Source organism: Saimiri boliviensis, chromosome 8, assembly GCF_048565385.1.
Source record: "Saimiri boliviensis isolate mSaiBol1 chromosome 8, mSaiBol1.pri, whole genome shotgun sequence".
Classification (NCBI taxonomy): domain Eukaryota; kingdom Metazoa; phylum Chordata; class Mammalia; order Primates; family Cebidae; genus Saimiri; species Saimiri boliviensis.
The window spans coordinates 15,167,207-15,192,622 of NC_133456.1; the positions used below are offsets into that span (position 1 = coordinate 15,167,207).

The window sequence follows — 25,416 nt, forward strand, 5'->3', positions numbered from 1 at the left end:
CATTGCATGAAATAATGCTAGAGTGAAAGCCCCTTTGCAAGTTAACAGCTTAACCCACACACAGGACGGCGATGGTTGTAAAGCACGTTACAAGTATCAAGTACAAAAAAGAAGGATCACTGTGGATTCCATTGCTCCCTCCCCTCCCCTTTTACTCCCATGGAGTTTTCCACACCTCATCCCACCTCCAGCCTGTGCTCCAGCCACTTTGCTGATGGTGTGCCGTGGTCAACTTCTGAGATCAGGGGACCTGCGTGTCTCATCTTTGTCTCACCCCATCTCAGTGCTGAGCTCCCCTCGCCTGCTGTGGGGGCTCGGTAACTCTTGGTGAATTAGATTTCTTCAGCTGGACAAATCGCCTCCCTAAAGTCTTTAAACGCTGCTCGCTCTATCCCTTTACAGTTTTATCCCAGAGCACTTGAACTCGGGGAGGCCTCGGACACTGAGTTCATCAATGTCATTTCAGCAGTGGAGGCCCAGGGAGGTGGCGTGACTGGAAAATGGCGGGGCCAGGTCTCCCAGCTGACTTTCTCATGCTCTTTTCCTATCGTAGAGTCTTAAGAATATGTGGAAATTTTGTGCAGCAAATATTAGAGGTTTATTAAGTATTTCTTTTTTTTTTTTTTTTTTTGAGACGGAGTTTCGCTCTTGTTACCCTGGCTGGAGTGCAATGGCGCGATCTCGGCTCACCGCAACCTCCGCCTCCTGGGTTCAGGCAATTCTCCTGCCTCAGCCTCCTGAGTAGCTGGGATTACAGGCACGCGCCACCATGCCCAGCTAATTTTTTGTATTTTTAGTAGAGACGGGGTTTCACCATGTTGACCAGGATGGTCTCGAACTCTCGACCTCGTGATTCACCCGCCTCGGCCTCCCAAAGTGCTGGGATTACAGGCTTGAGCCACCGCGCCCGGCGGTTTATTATTTCTAAAAGCAACTACTATAGAGAAAAGGAAACGAAGCACAAATTTTGAAGTCTAGTGTGTACACATACTTTAGGGGATGTTAAATTTGTATGTTGCAAATGGTGGCTCTGAGTGTGAGTCTGGTTGTTTGTGTTCACTAGGATTTGATTTTAATAACATCGTGAATTTACTGCAGTTTTGAAATAGGGCTAATGTACTGCTGTAAAGTTTACGACAGCTCTGGTGTCTTTGGTTTCTTTTGGAAATGGCTGGAGTGCTGGTGGTTATGCTTCACGCTCTCATGTCTGCTTTCTTACTTACCATTTTAAAATAAATGCTTGGCTTTACATGGCTTTGTGCACACGGAGGAGCTGGTCCTGACTGATGTCATTCTTTCTATTTTAGGAGCTCCCAGATTCATTGAAGGAGCAGACACACCTGAGAGAATGGCACATAAGCGATACCCTGATTCAAATCATTCCTACATATATTGAGCTGTTTCAAGCCATGAGAATTCTGCATCTGCCAAGAAACCAAATCTCACATCTTCCAGCAGAAATCGGTATGTCAACTTAGCAGGGGCCTTTGGGCCTCTTGTGTGTTAAGCAGGCAGCGTCAGGCAGGTGACAGACAGTGTACAGACACCGCGTTTCCTCTCCAGCCGCCCCAGGAAGTGGCTAGACAGGGCTGTTTCAAGGCTCCCCAGAGCTGCTTCTCTGCAGCATCCCTTCGGGCCACGAGGTCAGCATCTCACCTGTATAACTCAGCACGTGGGACACTTGCCAATTCCTCAGAAACCAGAAGTCTCATGAGTGAGCAATACTTTGTTTAGGAACCCTGTGTTTATTTTCGTTTAGTTTTAAACCTATAAACATGCAATATGCTTATTATAAATGGAATGGATTGTTCCTGTATTAGTCCATTGATAAATCTAGTTTAGCTTATAATGTCTTTTTTTGACAGAGTTTTGCTCTTGTTGCCCAGGCTGGAGTGCAATGGCACAGTCACTGCAACCTCTGCCTCCTGGGTTCAAGTGATTCTCTTGTCTCAGCCTCCCAAATAGCTGGGATTATAGTCCTGTGCCACCACGCCAGGTTGATTTTGCATTTTTTTTTTTTTTTTTTTTTTTTTTTTTTTAGTAGAGATGGGGTTTCACCATGTTGGTCAGGCTGGTGTCAAACTCCTGACTTCAGGTGATCTACAAGCCTTGGCCTCCCAAAGTGCTGGGATTACAGGTGTGAGCCACCATGCCCAGCCTGCTGTCTTTTTAATAGATCAAAATTTTTATAATTCTCTGCCATTAGTCAGTTGTATTATGTAAAATGAAAGTGACGGTGATCATTATTGCTTCTTTTTCTCCTGGGGTGTGAGGAGTGAAGGTCTGGGGCTGCACAGAGCTCCATTCTCACACACATGCCCTGGGACCAGTGGTTTCGCATAGTTATGTGAAAATTTACCAGAAGCCAAGATCCTGTGGGACAGAGGTGGCTTGTGGGGACTCTGGTGTTCGTATACGTCTTGCTGGCTGTGTCAGGACTACAAGGCTCTGACCACCTTCTTACCCAAGCCAATCTTGCAGTTGTTTATGCACGTATTAACCTCGAGGAATGAAGCAACACCTGCCCCCAGGCAAAGAGCAACCTTGCTAACCACTTGCTGTAAAAGCAGTGGGTTCCCCGAGCTCGGTGTTCTCCGCTGTGATGTATATGTGCATAGCATCTGTCCGGGACATCTGTATCACGCTTAGTAGGCTTGGCTGTAAGGAGAACTGACATGAATACCCTGTCTTGGACCAGGAGCCTCATGTCTTCTGCCGGTATCCATGAAACAGGACCTGGCAAGATTACTAGCTTCTAATCAGGGTAAAATCAAATTCTAGACCCAACAAGGACAAGAACTTCTGTTTCCTTGCCCAGTTCCTGGAAAGGTAGAAAGCACCTTAGAATTTTTATGACTGAAAAGTACCATTGTAATATTGGGGTTCAGGGTGCCTCCAGCTCCCCTGAGAGGATGTTTCTCCAGGTTCTTGGTCTCCCGCCCTCTCAAGAATGAGAAGGGACCAATGCTGGACTCAAAAGTGTTTGTAGAAAGTGATTTATTTAGAGAGAGAAAAAGGAGAAGGAGAGTGAAACAGCTAACTCTCACACTGAGTGAAAGAAAAGCCGCTCTCACACTGAGTGAGAAGGGTTCCCAGAGGGGGAAAACCAGAGGAAAGCTCCTCTCACACTGAGCGAGAGAATCCAGAAGGATGGAATCCAGGAGAGGAAGGCAGCTTCCACACTGCGTGGAAGGGAATAGAGAGAGATGGAGTGTAGGAGGGGAAGGCAGACTGCCACGAGCGTGTTCCTGGAAGGGGACCCAAACGTGGGAGTCCGGAGGGACGTGGAAGAAGGGGACTTTTAACCTGGGAGGAACCCCCACCTTCTCTAAGACCCCGGGCCGATGAAAGGAGTTCCTTAGAACTTCTGCTGGAGTGATTGACTCTTAGTTTCTTCCTGTGCCCATGAAATTGAAACATAAACCATTAAATGTCCCGGATGGAGATCGACGGGAGGGCGGCATGGCACTAGGAAGTTCTTGCCCTTAAAACTACGCCCCTTTGTGGACCCAGAGAGAGAACACCTTCCCTCACCATTTTTAACATGTTAGGGGTCATTTACCTCCTGCCCCTTTATTTTGCAAATTTGAGAGACTAGGTCCCACTGGTGTTAGCTGACTCAATCATTATCATTTAGATATTACACTAAGGAACTTCTTTAGAGCCTGGGCCAGAAGCCAGATTTCACTATTTGCAGGTCGTTTTGGGGCAAGCTCATAGTATATTTAAATAACTGGGTAGCGTTTCTGAGGACTGAGTTGCTTTTAAAAAGCCTTTTTAGGCTGGACATGGTGGTGCATGCCTGGAATCCCAGCTCTTTGGGAGGTTGAGGCCGGCAGATTGCTTGAGTCTAGGAGTTTGAGACTGGGCAACATGGCGAAAACCCATCTTTACAAAAAGTAAAAAATTAGCCAGGCATGATGGCACGTGCCTGTGGGAGGATCTCTCGAGCCCAGGAGGTTGAGGCTGCAGTGAGCAGTGATGGCACCACTGCACTCCAGCCTGGGTGACAGAGCGAGACCCTGTCTCAAAACAAACAAACAAACAAAAAATCTTTTCAAGTAGAAAGATTCTGTCCTTATGCATCTGAGGAGCCACAGGGGTTGACCTAGACTCAGGGATCCTTGCTATCCTGTCACTTGGGCTTGGGAATCCAGCGGTTGGCAGCAAGACAGATGTGGTATTAAGCATGGAGCCGTCAAAAGTGGGGGTGTCAGAGCATCACCATGGGATGAGTCAGGCTCACAGTTGCCTGAAATTTCATCAGAGGTGCTCCACTTAATATTAATATATATCTTTGTTCATTTCTTGAAATGTCTTCCTTGAAATTATTGCCAGCCAGATTAACATCTGTTCTTTTTAACTTCCCACACTACACCAATGTGATATCCAATCTTGCCTTGTGAGCCAGTTTGATTTGAGCAGTGGTTTTCACCCTGGCTACACCTTAGAATCCCCCAAAGACCCTTAAAAATCTAAATGCCCAAGGCCCACAGCAGACCAGCATTAAAAAATTCCCTGCATGATTCCCATGTGCAGCCATGGTTGAGACCACTGGTGAGGGAGTGAGGATGCTATCCTTGCATACTCGGAGGAGGAGTAGAGCTTGGTGAGTGAGGGGTATCCACAGGAGACCAATGTGGGATTGAGGCGCTATACTTAATCTCTCTGCTCTTCAGTTTCTTCATCTGTAAAGTAGGGATAATGGTTGTTGTCATTTAGTTGTTGTGAGGATTAGATAAGGCAATAAACACCAACATATTTGTTACATAGTTGTTATTCCAAGTGATTAGTCAAGTGATTATTCCAAGGCACTTGAGTCCTGTTGGAGACATGATGTCATCCCCACAGACCTCATTAATGTGCAGGGAAAAATATTCAAACAGTCTAGAAAGGTGTAAAATGTAAAACCAAGCCTGGAACAGAAAACCAAATACCCCATGTTCTCACTCATAAGTGGGAGTTGAACAACGAGAACACTTGAACGCAGGGAGGGAAACATCACACACCAGGGCCTGTCAGGGGGTAGGGGGCAAGGGGAGGAAGAGCATTAGGACAAATACCTGATGCATGCGGAGCTTAAAACCTGGATGACGGGTTGGTAGGTGCAGCAAACCCCCGTGGTACATGAATACCCATGTAACAGACCTGCAGGTTCTGCACATGTATTCCAGAACTTAAAGTTTAAAAAATTTAAGAAAAGAAAGGAGGGAAGGAATAAATGAAGGGAAAGAAAGAGAAAAAATGAAAGGGAGGGAGGGAGGAAGGAAGGAAGGAAGGAGGGAAGGAGGGAAGGGGCAATCTGTACTTTGAGTACCCATACAAACATCCTACTTTTCATTTTCAGTGTAGTATTCAATACATTACAGAAGATATTTAACACTTTGTTATACAACAGGCTTTATGGTAGGTAATTTTGCCCAACTGTAGGTTAATGTAAGTGTTCCAAGCATGTTTAAGGTAGGCTAGGTGAAGCTGTGATGTTTGTTAGGTTAGATCTATTAAGTGCATTCTCGGCTTATGATATTTGATGGTAACATTTTCTGATGACAGGTTGTTTGAAGAACCTGAAGGAACTCAATGTCAGTTTTAACCATCTGAAGAGCATTCCTCCAGAATTGGGAGACTGTGAAAATCTAGACAGACTGGATTGTTCTGGAAATCTAGAGTTAACGGAGCTGCCCTTTGAAGTAAGAAATAAACATTTCTGCACTATGATTTACTTTTATTTGGTTTATTACATGGGATGGTCTATAACATGGCAGGAAGTTTTAACATATGAAATCCATCTTTATTGTACCACCTTTTCCTGACATTTCAATCACACTATACTGGTCTTTAAAACTTTTTTTTTGTTTGTTTGAGATGGAGTCTTGTTCTGTCACCCAGGCTAGAGTGCAGTGGTGCGATCTTGGCTTACTGCAGCCTTTGCCTCCTGGGTTCAAGTAATTCTCCTGCCTCAGCCTCCTGAGTAGCTGGGACTACAGGTGTGCATCACCACCATGCCTGGCTAATTTTTGTATTTTTAGTAGAGACGGGGTTTCACTATGTTGTCCAGGCTGGTCTCGAACTCCTCACCTCAGGTGATCCAGCTGCCTTGGCCTCCCAGAGCACTGGGGTTATAGATGTGAGCCACTGCACCTGCCCTTCTTTAAAAACATTTTATACGAGGCCAGAGCCTGAATTTAAGTCCAGAAATGCTATCAAAGGAAAACCAGGGAAAACACCACACAATAAATTTTTATTTAGTGATTGTCGATGCTTGTAATATATGATACCTGTTGTCTATAATGCAGATCCTGATTTATTTATCCACAATGGTAAAATTGAAAATAAGGGCCGGGTGTGGTGGCTCAAGCCTGTAATCCCAGCACTTTGGGAGGCCGAGGCGGGTGGATCACGAGGTCAAGAGATCGAGACCATCCTGCTCAACATGATGAAACCCCGTCTCTACTAAAAATACAAAAAATTAGCTGGGCATGGTGGCACGTGCCTGTAATCCCAGCTACTCAGGAGGCTGAATCAGAAGAATTGCCTGAACCCAGGAGGCGGAGGTTGCGGTGAGCCGAGATCGCGCCATTGCACTCCAGCCTGGGTAACAAGAGCGAAACTCCGTCTCAAAAAAAAAAAAAAAAAAAAAAAGAAAATAAAAGGAGTAAAATTTTTTATATTTTCATAGCAGAACTTGTAGATCCAATGCCATTGTGATTTTTCTTATTCTAATTTTCATGAAAGTCTTAAATTGTTTCCTTAAATATCTTCAGTAAGATATTTTACATTCTAAAAATACATTTTCTACATTTACTGTAAAAAGAAAAAAGAAGAGAGTAATGGCAATTCAGTCTGTATTTTTCTACTGATCTGATCACCCTGGCAGCGCGGTCAGAAGCTTTAGACTGAAGTATGAGCTCCCAAACTCTCTCTTGACTGATTGTCCACCGTCACATTACTGCCTTCACATTCATTTTCTAAATTCAAAACAAGCAAAATTAGAATGTCTTATACAATAGGATGAATCTGGCCTGTGTCTCACTAAAGCAAATCTGGTAATATGGAATCGGGTTTTATATTAAGCTAAATTGTGTCTATACTTTTTTTCCCTTTACATTTCAATAATACCTCCTACTGGTCCACCTGGCTCCATAGTTCATAACAATTTTGAAGGTGTATCCTGAGAGTCAGCTCAGATTTTATTCATGGGTTCTCAAAACAATTCAATCAAAGGTAGCTCCAGACTGGGCACAGTGGCTCATACCTGTAATCCCAACACTTTGGGAGGCCGAGGTGGGTGGGTCACTTGGGGTCAGGAGTTTGAGACCAGCCTGACCAACTTGGCGAAACCTTGCCTCTACGAAAAATACAAAAACTAGCTGGCATCAGGCACCTGTACTCCCAGCTACCTGGGAAGCTGAGGCAGAAGGATCGCTTGAACCAGGGAGGTGGAGGCTTCAGTGAGCAGTGATTGCGCCACTGCACTCCAGACTGGGCCATAGAGCAAGACTTCGTCTCAAAAAAAAAAAAAAAAAAAGATAACTCTTCTATGTTTCATAGTATCACTAAACTTACAAAACCACATCCAACTGCAAGATACTTTTCCTGCTTTATTCAATATTTATAGATTTTCATTTGAAATAAAAATATTTCTATATGTATTTCAGTTATATGTTAAAAATAGAAGTTTTATGGGTATAAAACAAGCAGTAGAGCTTCCTGGTCATTAGCCAAAACTTGTCAATGCCATCTCCGGTAAGTCATTCTACTGCTCACGATGGGCACTTCCTGTCTGCTGTGATGTTGTGCATGTGGCTCCCTCACCTCCTTTTCCTTCTTTCCACCTGTCAGGGCACCTCAGGACCCGATGTGAATGCTCCATTCTCTGTGAAATCTTTTCTGACTCCTGGCCCTTACCCCACTGTGATGTTGGGCAGATTAGCCATATATTTTTTTGTTACCAAACATTGCAAGTTGAAAACTTCTTCACGTTAGTTCTTGCTACATAAAATTGCACTGATTATTTTTTTTTTATTTGTTTCAAGACGGGGTCTCGCTTGGTCACCCAGGCTGGAGTAGAGTGGCTCAATCATAGCTCACTGCACCCTCAAACTCTCAGGATCAAGCAATACTCCCAATTCAGCCTCCTAAATAGCTGGAACTACAGGTGTACACCACCACACCCAGCTAACTTTTGTATTTTTTGTAGAGATGGGGTTTTGCCATGGTGTCCAGGCTGGTCTTGAACTTCTGGGCTCAAGCAATCTGTCTACCTCCTCCTCCCAGTGCTAGAATCAGAAGCATGAGCCACCACGTCTAGCCTGCACTGATAATTCATAGCAATATAAACTCCTGGAGGGCAGCCCAGCGTACCACTTCTCTTAGCTTCCCTACATGTACACAGTGAATGACACATAAAGGGTGCTCCAAAATACGTACTGTATTGATCTGTTTTGCATGTATTCATAGAAATGCCTTTAGGGAGGAAACATTTATCTAACAATTATTAGTTGAACTTAATTCCCACTCTTATAAAAGTAATTAGAACATTTTGTTATTCTTTTCTAGTTAAGTAATTTGAAGCAAGTTACCTTTGTAGATATCTCAGCAAACAAGTTTTCCAGCGTCCCGATCTGTGTCCTGCGGATGTCTAATTTGCAGTGGTTGGATATCAGCAACAATAACCTGACTGACCTGCCGCAAGATATAGACAGGTAGCTACTTGCATTCTAAGGTGAGGTGTATGTATTAGTTACTAACGCTTCAAACACTGTTAACATTTAAAACATGTATAGTACATGAAAGTTCTTTGGAATTAACTAATTTTCCAGAATTTGTTGTTTCCAGGAAATCAGTTTCCAAGGAAAGTATAGACCAAGATAGTTGCCACATCATACATGTATGTGTTTATGTGCATTTGAGCACATCTTCATTGCTTTGATGACCTTTAATTTGCTTTAGTCTTCTGTAGAATGGCACCATTAACTTTCCTTCACTCTTCAGAAGTAGAAAAGTTATTTATTAAATATAGAATGGAAACATGTCACTTTATGTTACATTTAGAATATCAATGAGGACAATTTTTATTAGTTTCATTTATTGATTCATTATACATAAACTTTCAAACAAATTGATATGCTTATCCAGGTTTTCAAATTATATTGATTACAATTAAAAATATGCATAGTTTAATTTTTTTATTTTTTGTTGAGACAGGGTCTTGCTTTGTTTCCCAAGCTGATCTCAAACTCCTGGGCGCAGTCTCCTGCCTTGGCCTCCCAAAGTTCTGGGATTACAGGCATGAGCCACTGTGCCTGGCTCAAATTATATTCTTGTAGCTATTTCATATTTTTAAAAATAAGAATTACACTGAATTATGGAAGATTCAGTCATTCATTTATAAGTTATTAGGCTCCTGTATGGCAAGCCCAGAGAATGGGACAGGTTTAAAGCAGTAAATGAAACGCAGTCTCTGGCATTCTGGAAATCTGCAATCCTTTTGTTAAGACAGAGTCTTGCTGGCCCAGACTGGAGTGCAGTGGCACTGTCACGGCTCACTGCTGCCTCGATCACCTGGGCTCAAGCACTTCCCCCACCTCAGCCTCTCAAGTAGCTGGGACCACAGATGTGTGCTATTCACACCTGGCTAATTTTTAAAAAAATTACTTGTAGAGAAAAGGTCTTGCTGTATTACCCAGGCTGGTCTTGAAATCCTGGGCTCAAGTGATCCTCCTGCTTTGGCCTCCCAAAGTGTTGGGATTACAGGCATGAGCCACTGTGCCTGGCCTACAATCTTTTTTTTTTATAAAGAAACACAAGCAAGCTATTATGACACAGATGACAGCAATGGCTTAGGCCTGAATGTCAACCTGTATGACCTTTCTCTAGTCCTGGTACATGCGATGTGTATTGATGCTTTCTAGGGTTTTGAGACTAAGAGGGAATCTTTTAGTTTGAAACATGGGAACTTTATGAAATGAAATGTTTGTGAGATTAGCCAAAGTTTTACAAATAAATGAAAGAAAAATTCCCAGGGGGAAGCCACTGAGTTAGAATAAAATGGAAAACAGAATAAGACATACCTGGAACATATTTTGCTCATTTACTTTTCACTCTGCAGTTGTCTTCCTGTTTTAAAGTTAGACAATGTGATGAGAGAAGGGTAACTGTGCTTTAAAGATGTACAGGAGGAGGCTGGGCACAGTGGCTCTTGCCTGTAATCCCACTTTGGAAGGCCAAGGCAGGAGGATTGCTTGAAGCCAGGAGTTCAAGACAAGCCTAGGCAACATAGTGAGACCCCGTCTCTATCATTAAAAAAAGAAAGAAGTACATTGCTAAAATCTGTTTATTCTCACTTCAGTTCTAGTATGACTGTCTTCCCATGCCTGCTAACCCTTGTAAATGCAGTAGACTCTTACAAGGGACATACTGATGTTTGAGGCTCCATCACGGCCTAGCGTGTGTTGTGCAGTATACTTATCCAGCTGCTATAGCTGTGTCTTCAACTGGTGATTAAGTCAGTAAAAACTCACAAAAAATCATGTCGCCTGGTATGACATTAGTTATTTAAAACTCAGGCCAAACACAGTGCCTCACACCTGTAATCTCAACACTTCGGGAGGCCGAGGCAGGCAGATTGCTTGAGCCCAGGAGTTCAAGACCAGCCTGGGCACTATGACAAGACTCTGTCTCTACAAAAAAAATACAAAAAATTAGCCAGGCATGGTGGCGTGTGCTTGTAGTCCTAGCTACTCACGAGGTTGAGTTGGGAAGATCGTTCGAGCCCAGGAGGTTGAGGCTGTAGTGAGCCGAGATTTTGCTACTGAACTCCAACCTGGACAACGTAGTGAGACCCTGTCAAAACTTAGAATAAGTCGGTTCTCATAAAGGTCACATGTATAAATAAAGCAGGGACTTCCTGTTGGAATTTATTTGTGATTCATGCTGGTTTTCTTGGCTGTGATGCTAAGTCCGTGTGTTCTGATCCTTTTTGCCTCTTCTTAGGCTAGAAGAGCTGCAGAGCTTTCTCTTGTATAAAAACAAGTTGACCTACCTTCCCTACTCCATGCTGAACCTGAAGAAGCTCACCCTGTTAGTCGTCAGTGGGGACCATTTGGTGGAGCTCCCAACTGCCCTTTGTGACTCATCTACACCTTTAAAGTGAGTAGCCCAGAAATCCCAGTAGATGCACTCAGACACAGGTAAGGATGAGGTGCACTGGAGCCCCTCGTACTCTGAGAACCTGATCCCAACTCATAGAAGTTCTGGTGACTTTTTACAGGATTTTGGAGTTCGTGGCATAAGGCACGAGGAGGAGGCATAGGGCTCAGAGGATTTCTGGACAGATGCTGCTTGCTGCTTGACGGTGTTGAGGGACATATGTCCGGGGCCCATGGTCTCTCACTCAGTGCTCTCACCGCTACTGGCCTGGAGGGGTCAGTAGATGTTAAAAGGACCCTCCCTGGCTGCTTCACCCTTCTTTAGGTTTCTTTAAGTGAACCTATAAACCACCCACAACTAAGGAAAAACATCCATGCAAATATACTCCAAACAGCCTCCAATCTGGGGTGAGATGGAAGTGAAATTGAAAAGCTCTGGCTCCGCCCTCCCCTGAAATGACTCCAACGCACCCGATGGCTCCCTGGCAGCACATCCTCCCAGAATCTAGAGCTTTGGCTGCTTTTTTTTTTTTTTTTTTTTTTTCGGTCCATCCCCAGCAGTTTGGGCCCTTCCCACATTCTTTACACTAGGCAACCTTCTCTCTGTCCAGAGACTTATCGACCTTGAACACCAGGTGATTGTTAACACAACCATTAGAGAGACTATTTCCCCAGGACCCCTAGTTCTTCAGCACACGTGCTTAGTATCCACAGAGTTCAATCTGACCTTCCTGTCCTTGCAATAAGTGCATGGCAAACAAAAAGAGCAGTTTGACTGCTGGAAAGAAAGAGCCCAACTTCGTATCTGTATAAGCACAAGATTAGCAGGGTGTAAGACAGCTCGCACCTGCCCTACTCCACTCCTTCCACTAGAATAGGTCTTCCACTGTGATTGGCTGTGTGTGGAATCTTGTTTGAAATGGACGAGGAGCACTGGTGAGAGTGCTAGCAGGAAGGACTCCTCCCGAGAGCCCCTTCCACATCCAGCTCCGGGAAGCAGGCTTGGCAGCTTCAAGTCCAGTAGCAGTCAGTCAGGGTAAACCTGTCACCAAACTAAAGTAATTTCAAATGATATAATTGTGGACTCAGAAATCTAAGAGAATCAGATGGAAGCTCTTTGAATTACTGAAAGTGCAATAAAAAGAATTGATACAAGTTTGCATAAAAATTTCATAGCTTACTGATTTCTTAGAAATAACCTGTAAAAAATAATGGAAAAATGATGACATTAATAATAATAATTGAAAATATAAAATATCTAGGAAAACCTTTAATGAAAATAGTTCTCTTACATGAAGAGTATTAAACCGTCTTCCCAAAGAATAATAAATAAGTCTTAAATATTTGAAAAAGGCATAATGTATCTTTTTTAGGTGAAAGGTTGTGAAGATGTGATTTCTTCCAAAAATTATACTTAAGTGTAATATAATTCCAATCATAACTCCCTTTTTTGGAGCTTGAAAAATGAATTTGACAGTATTTGTGAAAAGATCAAAGCTAAGGACAGTAATAATAATTTTAGAAAATAAGAGTAATGTGATAGAGCTTGCCTTATCAAGAATGATAGTGTGGCTGGGCACAGTGGCTCATGCCTGTAACCTAAACCTTTGTGGGGTGAGGCAGGAGGATTGCTTTAGCTCAGGAGTTCGAGACCAGTGTGAGCAACAGAGTGAGATCCTGTCTCTACACAAATTTAAGAAATTAGCCAGGCATGGTGGTATGTCCCTGTAGTCCTAGATACTTGGGAGGCTGAGGCAGGAGGATTGCTTGAGCCTAGGAGTTTGAGGTTGCAGTGAGCAGTGATCACACCACTGCACTCCAAGCTGGGCAACAAAGTGAGACCCTGTCTCAAAAAAAAAAAAAAAAGCCTGGCATGGTGACATGTGCCACCTGAAAGGCTGAGGAGCAAGGGGCACTTGAGCTTGAGCGGTTGAGGCTGCAGTGAGCTATGATTGTGCACCACTGCACTGCATCCTGGATGACAGAGCAAGACTCTTTCTAAAAACCAGAACTTGGGATAACAGAGGTTATCTTATGTGAGGAATTTTGCAATTGAAAATGCACAGATGATAATGTGATATTTTTCTTGCTTTCTTGAATAGATTTGTAAGCCTTATGGACAATCCTATTGATAATGCCCAATGTCAAGATGGCGATGAAATAATGGAGAGTGAACGAGATCGCCAACATTTTGATAAAGAATTCATGAAAGCCTATATTGAAGACCTTAAAGAAAGAGGTGGGTTACTCATATTTAATATTATTTAAAATGAATACATAGACTTCCACTTATGTAACACATTTGTTAATAAACGTCAAATTGACAAAAAGTTTATTGGTTGAGTGGCATGTTACTTTGTATTTTTTAATTTTTTTTTTTTTTTTGAGACAAAGTTTCACTCTTGTTATCCAGGCTGGAGTACAATGGCATGATCTCGGCTCACCGCAACCTCCATCTCCTGGGTTCAAGCAATTCTCCTACCTCAACCTCCCGAGTAGCTGGGACTACAGGCGTGCACCACCGTGCCCAGCTAATTTTTGTATTTTTAGTAGAGACAGGGTTTCACCATGTTGACCAGGATGGTCTCGATCTCTTGACCTCGTGATCCACCCGCCTCGGCCTCCCAAAGTGCTGGGATTACAGGCTTGAGCCACCGCGCCTGGCACGTATTTTTTAATTTTTGTTTTATATATTTACTTTTTTTTTTATTTTTGAGGCAGAGTCTCACTCTGTTGCCCGGGCTGGAGTGCAGTGGTGTGACCTTGGCTCACTGCAACCTCTGCTTCCCGGGTTCAAGCGATTCTCCTGTCTCAGCCTCCTATGTAGCTGGGATTACAGGTGCATGCCACCATGGCCCAGCTAATTTTTGTATTTTCAGTAGAGACAGGGTTTCACCCCATTGGCCACGCTGGGCTCAAACTCCTGACCTTGTGATCCACCTGCCTCGGCCTCCCAAAGTGCCGGATCGTAGGCGTGAGCCACCACACCCAGCCATGTTACTGTGTAAATTATTTTTCTATTTATCCTCCAAAACACCCCAAATGATACATTTCCTTAAAATATCAAATTGTCCTAGTTCATTTGAATGCTCAATGAATCATCCACTGTTTGACAGAGAGTCTGGGAAATGTGCACTTAAAATGTGAGGGTTACATAACTAACCATATGTCAATTTTTAACTAACCAATATTGACAAAATAGTATCCTAAGTTACTAGAAAAATAAGATTACATTGCAAATCCATTTAAATTCATATTTTGAAAAAGTTATCTCACATAAATCAAGAATACTTACATGAAAAATCGCAGAAGAGCAGACACAGGATGGCCGATTCGTGCAAAGATGCATTTAGTTTTGATTTACATAGGGTGGTGAGAATACAGAGGGGCGAGGGGGTCAAGTACCTCTGGAAATGGTGGGAAGTCTTTTTCCCAGTGCCAGATTCCAGCAGCTGTTTCCCAAAGAGTGAAGAGATCCTAATGATGTTCTGGAAGCCTTAAGCCCTTCCTTTCATCACAAGGTGGCATCCCCAGGAAAAAGGCATACATCAGTCTTCAGTCTTCTAATCACCGCCTCCTTTCTGGATGTGGATGCCTGAGAGTTATCCCTTAAATTTTCAGTTCTTTGATGAGCTAGGTGCAGACCTGGCAGCAAGAGAGATGTTGTCCCGCATGTGAACTTAGCGAGGAATCAGGACTGGCCCTGGACCTCTGAAGATGAGCATCTGTGGACAGGCTCCCTCAGTCACCCCCAGAAAATGCACGCGTGCGGATGCCCCTCCCTGAGATGATTAGTCTGATTCAGATAGTCAGAAATGATGAAAAGTTCATTTATTGGGCAAATTAAAATGTTCTTCAGCAAAACTATGTGGTTACTTTCAATCTGTTTGGATATCCCTAATTTTGAATGCTGAACTAATATGAAATAAATTAGAAATTTATTGTAAATGTGAAACTGAAATAACAAAACCATTTATGGGTCAAAATTTATCTTTGGGTTGTATGATTTTCCTCTTTGAGAACCTTTAATGTTCTATTTTACTCAATCTATTCACAATTATATTGTAATGCTACTATGTAAAACTACAAGAAAGAAAGAAAATCGGTGTTAAGTTTTAGATCTATGTGGCCAGCAATAATAATTAGCTTTTAAAATCAAAATAGGCCAGGCATAGTGACTCACACCTATAATCCCAGCACTTTGGGAAGCCGAGGAGGGCGGATCACCTGAGGTCAGGAGTGTGAGACCAACCTGACCAACATGGAGAAACACTGTCTCGACTAAAAATACAAAAATAAGCTGGGTGTAGTGGCAGGCACCTGTAATCCCAGCTACTTGGGAGGCTGAGGCAGGAGAATCGCTTGAACCCAGGAGGTGGAAGTTGCGGTGAGCCGAGATTGTGCCACTGCACTCCAGCCTGGGCAACAAGAACAAAAAAGCTTGACTACACATTTGTGATGGGTGACCTAATGGTGAAAAATGCATTATTTATCACCTATACAGTATCTCCAGACTTAAAACATGAAATGGCAATAATGTGTGTATTGGCATAGGTCATAGCATGTGGTTAGATTTGATAATAAAGTGGTGAAGGATTGAGCATATTTTTTTCTTTTTGTTACAGAATCTGTTCCCAGCTATACCACCAAAGTGTCTTTTAGCCTTCAACTTTGATATCCAACAGAAGACTGCAAATCTCATTCTTCTCTGGAGCTGTAAATCTTTGTTACGGTCATGTCATACAGGTAGAATGGTTTGTGCTTAAGAACACAGTCTAGAAACCACTATCGTAGTTGCTAGAAAAAATGGTTTTCAAATGTCAAGTACATGAATACCTCCCTCTATGGACTGGAGAATTGAAAAATTGGTTTATATATTGCTATTTCCAGGTTCATTTGCATACACTTATTTCCAAGTAATGCACATTTAGTATGTTTTAAAATGTCTTATTTTTAAGAATTATAACGGAAAGACCAAATACTGAAGTTGAGTGCATTGTTTTCAGGAACCACAAGATAAAGGGGCCGGGCCGGAGCCTCACACCTGTAATTCTAGCACTTTAGGAGGCCAAGGTGGGCGGATTACCTGAGGCCAGGAGTTCCAGACCAGCTGGGCCAACATGGTGAAATCCTGTCTCTACTAAAAATACAAAAATTAGCCAGGCCTGGTGGCGTGCTCCTGTATTCTCAGCTACTCAGGAGGCTGAGGCAGGAGAATCTCTTGAACCCAGGAGGCGGAGGTTGCAGTGAGCCAAGATTGTGCCACTGCACTCCAGCCTGGGTGACAGAGCCAGACTCCATCTCAAAAAAATAAAAGATAAAGGGATTGTAAAGAGAGCATTTATGTTGGACTAATCAGATGAGAGTTTATTTTGTCATTTTGAAAGAGTTTAATATTTCTTTTACTGAGAATAATCTTTCTTGAGTTTACATAAACTGCTGTTTCCATGTGTTTTAAGTTATATTTTGTCAAGTGCAGGCTCTCAGGAAAGACTTGTTAGGTACGAGCTGGGCCTTGAAGGTAGAAAGAAAGGCTACAATGTCCGCATGAGATGCTCAGATGGTGTGTGGGGAGCTCTAGCTAAGGAAATGTGGGACTGGCTGTTCATGGGAAGTCTTGAATGGCCTGCATGGATGGCCATCCTGACCTGAGTGGTCACCTTGGCAGTTGTGGGACGCACCTCAGTAAAGAGCAGAGGCAATGCTCTCAGAGTCCCTTCCTCCAAGATGGCCATATAGGGTAACAGAGATGACCAGTCCACACTGATAAGGAGTTCCTAGCAAGGCTTCCTTGTGGGTACCACAGGACGACTCCACCCATAGCAAAGATGCTTCAGTGCAGAACAGATTGTGGCTGATGGTGTTGAAAATAAGCTTAAACAAACAACTTTGGCAGGTTACGGTGGCTCACACCCATAAACCCAGCACTTTGGGAGGTCGAGGCAGGCGGATTGTTTGAGCCCAGGAGTTTAAGACCAGCCTGGGCATTGTGGCAAAACGTCATCTCCACAAAAAATACAAAAAAAATAGCCAGGTGTGGTGGCACATGCCTGTGGTCCCAGCTACTCAGGAGGCTGAGGTGGGAAAATCACCTGAGTCCAGGAGACTGAGGCTGCAGTGAGCTGGGACTGTGCCACTGCCCTCCAGCCTGGGTCACAGACTGAGACCCTGCCTCAAAAACAAAACAACAACAATAATAACAACCAAGAAAACCAAGCAGCTTTTATGACTAAGAAGGAAAATATGCATATAGTAGCATATTTTTATATGAATCCTCTCCTCTGGGGTCCAGCCCAGTACCATCCAGTGGAGCTTTCTCCAGTGATGGAAATGCTCTGTACTTGTGTTGTGCAAGGTGGTAAACACCAGACACGTGGTTCTTGAGCACTTGAATGGTGACTGATGTGACTGAAGAACCAATCTTTCAATTCGATTAAATTTAAACAGCCAGATTGTTCCATCAGGTCCAACCCAAGGCTGGAGTCACGACCTTGGGTTGGACCTGATGGGGAATTCCCGTGAGAGAGTGCTCCAAACCGTCCCAAGGTGGGGCCAGTTGGCGATTCCAAAGGAAGAAGCACTAAATGGCAGGGTGATTGGTCCAAAGCGTTTATGAGGGGAACTCAGGTACAGTGTGAGCTGCAGCGTCCTCATGGCGGGCAGTGAGATGAGGGATGTTCTACCTGGGCATGTCCCTAGCGAGGGGGTTGGGTGACGGAGTTCACATGAGGATCTAAGGAATTTGGATGGGGGCTGGGCTGGCTTCTACATGTTTAGGAGCACAGTTGATCTTTCAGTGTTTCTAGCAACAACCTAAACAACTTTATCAGTGCCTGGGAATGTTCAAGGCCTGGGCTGGGGTTCAGATCTGCAGAGGAAACCATCAGCTGGTTGGGTCAAGGCACCGTGTGTTTCTTGGTCAGGACAGAGACAAAAATGAGGAAATCTAGCGGACCCTACACACATGTGGCCACCATACCGCAGAACAGGCCCAGCCAGTTTTTTGATTTTTGGAAGTGAATCTGGGATAGAAATGAAGGGTGATTTTTATTTTCTCTGTCTGAAGAACCGGACATTTTTAAAAGGGTTATTGACACCCCAATATTTTGTCTTGATGGGCTTACTCGTAAGTCCAATCATTTCATCCCCAGCATGTGTAAAACAGGCAGAGCGCTCTGAAACCTCACGCTAGTGCTTCAGTGGGGGACTGTCTCTGCTTAGAAGCAAACACTGAGAAGTAGGTTAAGAGGTGAAAAGAGTAGGAAAATGAGAAGTCACTTCCACTGAATCTTAAGCAGTTACATTTCTTCTTCTTGACACTAAAAATGCAATTCAAATTGATTAGTTGTACTACTTGAATGATTTGGGAATTTTATTTCATGCTAAGGTATATGTTACATATAGCCAAGTGGAAAATATATCTGAAGAGGGGCTTTCACACAAATCGACTGTTCATAATTTATATAAATTTTATTTTAATAAAACCAGTTTTTTGTGTAAAAACCTTGTTTCAGTGTCACATGTGAATAAATAAAATACTGCATTGGTATATAATTATTTTGTTATACCATAACCCGAAACAAATATATTATACTTGCATATGTTTGTAGAGATATTTAACTTATTCATGTAAGTGTGCAGAAAGATTCCAAAGTAGAATATGTATCTTAGTGGAAATATGGAGATTTGAAAATTTGACATGATGCATACAGACTGATACATAATTTGGAGAGGTTATTTACTTGGCAGAATATATGTATAAATATTAAGGTAATATGAGTGAAAGAATAAAATATTCTTAGAAGAAAAATGTCCTGGTTCTAAAAGCTTATTAAACCTATTTTTCACATGTTGGAAGTGTAGAAGGGAAAAGATTTTTTTTCCCCATCTGTTGCTAAGTTCGTGGCTGAGAATCTTATAACAAAAGATGGATTAATAAGTGAAAATAGCATATAAATATATTTGACATAAGTTCTATGCAATATGGGACCTTCGAAAATGAAGACCCAAAGAAACAGGTAAATTTGTGTGTGTGTGTGTGTGTGTGTGTGTGTGTGTGTGTGTGTTTTAAGACAGAGTCTTGCTCTGTTGCCCAGACTGGAGTGCAGTGGTGTAATCTTGGCTCAATGTAACTTTCACTTCTCAGGCTGAAGTGATTCTCTCACCTCAGCCTCCCGAGTAGCTGGGATTACAGGTGTGCACAACCACGCCCGGCTAATTTTTGTAGTTTTAGTAGAGATAGGGTTTCATTATTTGGCCAGGCTGACCTCAAGTGATCTGCCTGCTTTGGCCTCCCAAATTGCTGGGATTATAGACGTGAGCCACTGTGCCTGGCCAACTTGTGCATTTTTTAAATACTAATTTGATGATGAAGTGAATAGTTTTGGAAAAATATGATTGGAGGACAACGGGGTGTGATCTAATAGAAATAGCCTAGGGGAAACTTAGCAAGGCCTGTCAGTTCAAACTCTTCCTGGAGTCCCTGTGTCTTTGAGGATAAGGACGTTTCTATCCTTCAGATACAGGTGGGACACCTCTGGAAGGAGGATCTCACGACCAACTGCAGGGAGGAAGGTCAGAGAATCACGGCCTCCTTCAAGGGTGAAGGTTGAGAGGAAAGTCAGAGAGACCTTCCTGCTTCTGCAATTTCGCAAATGCCAAGGTGCTATATTTTGGGATAGAATGTAATGAAGCCCATCAGAAGTGAAGGGAGAAAGACACTTACGTGAAATCCTTGAGTAGGTATTTTAATTAATAGCAAGACTCACATCTGGTTTTTTGACTTTAGTTTTCATTTTATTTCCGCCAGAACTGCTTTTAAATTTCTTGACGGTTCTAGCCACCCTCCCCACCACATGATTCTTTGTTTGGGGTGTGATGGATCATGGAGCTAGTAAGCTATAAAGTAGTGAATTAGATCCTTACTGCCATATTCCTCCCAGTTTGAATTGTGGAAGAATTCCACAGTGTTTTTTTTTTATGGAAAGAGACAAAGGTCATTTTAATTTTAATAACTGCATGTGGTAGGAGATGGTTCCTTCTCACTTTCTCGCTTTTCTGTAGAAAGACCCAGCAAGTTTCTCAGCTCTTGTTCTGGCTTAGAGATGCCTCCTTCCAAAGGCTTGGCTGCTGTTTATCTGGGTCATTAAAGCAGACATTCAAAAAACAGTCAGTTTTTTAAACTTTAAAAGAGAAAGATTGGGGAAGTGGATATCCAATCCTGTTACTTACTAAGGTATATATTCAACCAGTTCAGAATGGATTGTGTTTTCATCCAAAGACTGTTCTATATTTGAGCCAAGATTTAGTGCTTAATAACTGTACTGAGGGTATTAATCCTTTTTAAAATGAGGATTTGGTTTTGGTACATAGATGACTTACGTTTCTTACCTCAGATCTGACCTTTAATATTGGCACCTGTTTCTGGTTTCTCCTCTGCAAGGCAGCTCCACTTGAGAATCCCATTGACAAGTGTACTACAGATGTATTTATTTTCTTCTTCCATTTTCCAAATCATTACATGAATGATATTTTATTGGTATTACAAATGTGCAATTCTATATAATTTTCTTTTTGAAAAATTACCTGTTTTAAAAATTCACAGATCTTACTCATTTCTCTTTTCTTTAAAATATTTACTTGCTTCTAATTTTTGCTGTCATTATTTTGGTCCTCCTGATGAATAAGGAGGACATTTTTTTCTAGTATCTCATCTTCCGTCTTCTCCCACACTGCGTCAGTGGCAAGAGCTGTCATCAAAGTCAGTTTTGACCACATAATAGCATTTCTTAGGATTTTGAAGGGCTTTCCAATTCTTTCTTGAGATTAAAGTTCTTGGCTGTAGTCTTCAGTGAGCTCACAAATAATCTAACTTCCATTTCTTTATTTTATCATCCTAATTATCTCAGTTAAAAAAAATTATTGTCGGGCCGGGCGCGGTGGCTCAAGCCTGTAATCCCAGCACTTTGGGAGGCCGAGGTGGGTGGATCACGAGGTCAAGAGATCAAGACCATCCTGGTCAACATGGTGAAACCCCGTCTCTACTAAAAATACAAAAAGTTAGCTGGGCATGGTGATGCGTGCCTGTAATCCCAGCTACTCAGGAGGCTGAGACAGGAGAATTGCCTGAACCCAGGAGGCGGAGGATGCGGTGAGCCGAGATCGTGCCATTGCACTCCAGCCTGGGTAACAAGAGTGAAACTCTGTCTCAAAAAAAAAAAAAATTATTGTCTAGTTTGTTTTTCTTATTTAATTGGTGCTGTGATATGTAAATATTGTTTGTGATATTACCTTGAAAGTGTAAATGTGCATCATAAAATAGCATTTTCTAGAAAGGCAAATCAAAATGACTATAAGATATCGCTTTGTACCCATAGGTATAGCTATGATAAAAGAAAACAAGAACAGAAAATAGCAAGTGTTTGGAGAATGTAGAGAAGTTGAAACCCTTGTGCTCTGTTGGTGTGACTGTAAAATGATGTTATCACTGTGGAAAACTATGGTAGTTCCTCAAAAAAATTAAAAATAGAACTACCATATGATCCAGAAATCCCACTTCTGGGTATATACCCAAAAGGATTGAAAGAAGTGTCTCACTTAAAGTAAAATTTAAAAAAAGGGGGGTCTCAATGAGGGATATTTGCACACTCACGTTAATAGCAGCACAATTCGTAATAGCCAAGAAGTGGAAGCAACACAAAGGTGTATCAGTGGATCAGTGGATGAATGGATAAACAACATGTGGAGTATTATTCAGCCTTAATAACGAGAGAAGTTCTGACACAGACCGCAACATGGGTGAACCTTGAGGATGTTAAGTTAAATGAAATAAGCCAGTCACAAAAAGACAAATGCTGTGTGATTGCACTTATTTGCAGTATCTAATGTAGTCAAATTTATAGAAACAGAAAAGTAGAATCGGGTTGTTGCCAGGGGCTTGGAGGCAAGGAAATAGGGAGTTGTTTGTTAATGGGTGTGGAGTCTTAGTTCTGCAGGATTAAAAAGTTCCGGGGAACTGTTTCACAACAGTGTGAATCTTCTTACATGACGGAACTATGCACTTAAAAATGGTTCATGATTTATGGGTCTTTTACCACAATTTTTAAAAATTGCATTTTCTTACTTTTGTGAAATCAGATGTCAAACCTGGCCTACAAACACATTCTGTGTGCACCAAAGCTCTCTGAAATCTTGTGTTAAGTTTCAATTCTCCAGGGAGCCAAGTGACAATACTTTAGGGCAGATTTATCCTCTTCATCTTGGCCAGTTTTACTTTGAAAATCCTCTCATTATAGAAGAGAGGATGGTATGATCATTAGATAACACTGTGATTAAGGTGGCATTCCAATGGAGGTAATCAGAACCTTGCAGAAGCCACATTTCTTGGGGCTGAAAGTAGACACCTGGCAGGCTGCATATTTGATAATTTAATCTGATGAATTAAAATCACACTCCTTCACAGAGGATTATGTTAATCTTCTAAAGTTCTCGCTTCTCTCTCTGAAGTGTCTAGTAACCAGATATTTCTTGTTTGTTCAAATGCAACTTGCTGGACCCAAGGCCTCCGTCCAGCTTGCTGTTCTTCCCATCTGCATTTTGGGGGTGGGTTTGGGGGTTCCCCCTTTGATTCCCTGACCTTTGCCACTATTTTCAACACTCTTACGGAATAAGAATTTAGGAAAGGGCAGTCAGAAGCTTAGATTGTGACTTAGGATGGGGTTGCAAGATGGTCCCTTTCTTTGCAGGCAGGGAAACTTAAGAGGTATGAATTCCCTATTGCTGCTGTAATAGAACCACAAATTCAATGGCTTAAAATAACACAAATCTATTCTCGTACAATTCTGTGGGTCAGAAGTCCAAACACAGTTCTCACTGGGCTAAAGTCAAGGCAGTCTGTGTTCCTTTCTAGAGGCTCTTAGAGAAAATCTGTTTTCTTGCCCTTCCCAGCCTCTGCAAGTAACCACCATTCTTTTGTGCTCCTAGCCTCCTTCCTTCATCTTCAAAGCCAGCAACATAGTGTCTCTCTAACTCTTCTGTAGTCACAGGTCTCTGACAAAAGCCAGGAAAGATTCTCCACTTTAAGGACTCGTGTGATTATACTAAGCCCAGCCGGATGATCAAGGATACCCCCCATCTCAAGGTCCTTAACCTTAATCACATCTAAAGTCCCCTGTGCCATGTAAGGTCACGTGTTCACAGGTTCTGGGATTAGGACGTGGGCATCATTGAACCACTTCACAGAGGAATTCACCCATTTTTTCCTAGTACTTATAAAGTTTTATTATTTCCATTTAAATCTCTACTTTGTTTGAAATTTATTCTGGTATATGGCTTGAGGAATGGTTCTAATTTTATCTTTTACCATAGGCCTATTTAGTTATCCTAAAAACACTTGTTAAAAAGTCTGTCTACTCTTTCTGCACAGATTTGAGATGATGCCTTCGTTGTATACTAAATTTGCATATGAGTCTGTTTATTTGTTTATGGACTTTACATTTTCTTTTAATGGTCTTGAATGCCCACTCTTGGCTTTAAAATACTCCATGAAATATAAATTGATGAGTATTTTCAAAGCCAACATTGTACCTAATGAGGAAAATTTGGATACATCTCCTGTAAAATCCCTACTACTACTACACAATTAGAAACGAGGAAGAAAACAGAGATATCAAAGTTAACAAGGAGGTAAAAACCCACATTTTGCAGATGCTGTAATTGCTTACCTGGGAAATCCAAGAAAATCAGCTGAAACATTACTACAAAAAATAATAGAAGTCAAGAGGATAGTGGCATATAAAATAATATATGGAAACTAACGGCCTTTACACATAGCAATAACAACTAGAGGATATAATGAGAGAGAGAGAGAAAGCAATTGGTAATACAAAATATTCCGGATAACATATATACAAAACCTATATATGGAAGACTTTAAAAAACATATGAAGAACACAAAATACTTTTACAAAGGGAATAATATACTATGTTCTTGGATAGGAAGATTTAGCATGATACAGATTCCAATTTTTTCTAAATTAATCTATAAATGTAATGGGATCACAGTAAAATACCAGCAGGCTTTCTTTTCTTTAAATTTCTTTCTTTTTTTTTATCAGGTTGATTCTAAAATAGATATGTGAAAATCACCAAGCAGAATAGCCTGGGAAATCCTGAAAAAAAGAGTAAAAATTAAAAATTGTGTAGCCGGGCGCGGTGGCTCAATCCTGTAATCCCAGCACTTTGGGAGGCTGAGGCGGGTGGATCACGAGGTCGAGAGATCGAGACCATCCTGGTCAACATGGTGAAACCTCGTCTCTACTAAAGATACAAAAAATTAGCTGGGCATGGTGGCACGTGCCTGTAATCCCAGCTACTCAGGAGGCTGAGGCAGGAGAATTGCCTGAACCCAGGAGGCGGAGGTTGCGGTGAGCCGAGATCGCGCCATTGCACTCCAGCCTGGGTAACAAGAGCGAAACTTCGTCTCAAAAAAAAAAAAAAAAAAAAAAATTGTGAAAGCACCAGCCAGTTCTTTCTCTCTTAGTAAGTCTGAGGAGATGAAACACACACTCGGGACTTAGTGAGACTTAACGCTGGGAAGCCAAGTCTAGGAAGGTGTGAATAGTTAATTTTAGGGCACAACCTGACGGGTCTAAGAGCTTTCCAGATATTATAGCTGGTGAAATGTTATTTCTGGGTGTGTCTATGAGGGTGTTTCCCAAAGAGGTTTACATTTGAATCAGTAGACTGTCTAAAGAAGATTGCCCTGCCAGTGTGGGTGGGCAGACAGAATAAAAAGGTGGACGAAAGACGAATCCACCCTTCTGGAGCTGGGACATCTATCCTCTCCTGCCCTCCTGCTCTCAAACTCAGAGCTCTCAGGCCTTTGAACTCCGGGTTTTACACATGTGCCTCCACGCCTCCGGTTCGCAGGCCTTCAGACTCAGACTGAATTACACCCCTGGCTTTGTGGTTCTCCAGCTTGCAGACTGTGGGCCTTTTTGGAGTCTTTAATCACCTGAATCCATTTCATAGTAAATCCCTGTCACAGGTGGGTGGTGACTATCTGGGCTGGTGGTGAGGAGGTAAAAGAATTTACAAGGCAGTTGTAGGTAAAGAAAGGCAGATTTATTATAGAAAGTATGAAATACATTGCAAGAAGGCAACGGGCAGGATCAGCAGACGAGGAGCTGACTGCAAGGAGACAAAGGCTTGCTGGAGGTTTTATAGAATGGAACTTGAGCTGGTCAATAACGCCAAAGCAGCAGGG

General features: G+C 42.2%; 1 protein-coding gene across 1 annotated transcript in view; it reads left to right on the top strand.

Moving 5' to 3' along the window:
• The window catches only part of LRRC2 (leucine rich repeat containing 2), a 38,890-nt gene extending 21,903 nt beyond the window's left edge, over positions 1-16,987 (top strand). Inside the window, exons 4-9 of the mRNA XM_039477675.2 lie at positions 1,308-1,464; positions 5,554-5,690; positions 8,560-8,705; positions 10,996-11,151; positions 13,253-13,389; positions 15,776-16,987. Of these exons, the coding sequence (XP_039333609.1) occupies positions 1,308-1,464; positions 5,554-5,690; positions 8,560-8,705; positions 10,996-11,151; positions 13,253-13,389; positions 15,776-15,825 (783 nt within the window). The 3' untranslated portion in view covers positions 15,826-16,987. The remainder of the gene's footprint in view (positions 1-1,307; positions 1,465-5,553; positions 5,691-8,559; positions 8,706-10,995; positions 11,152-13,252; positions 13,390-15,775) is intronic.
• The last annotated feature ends 8,429 nt before the right edge of the window (positions 16,988-25,416 follow it).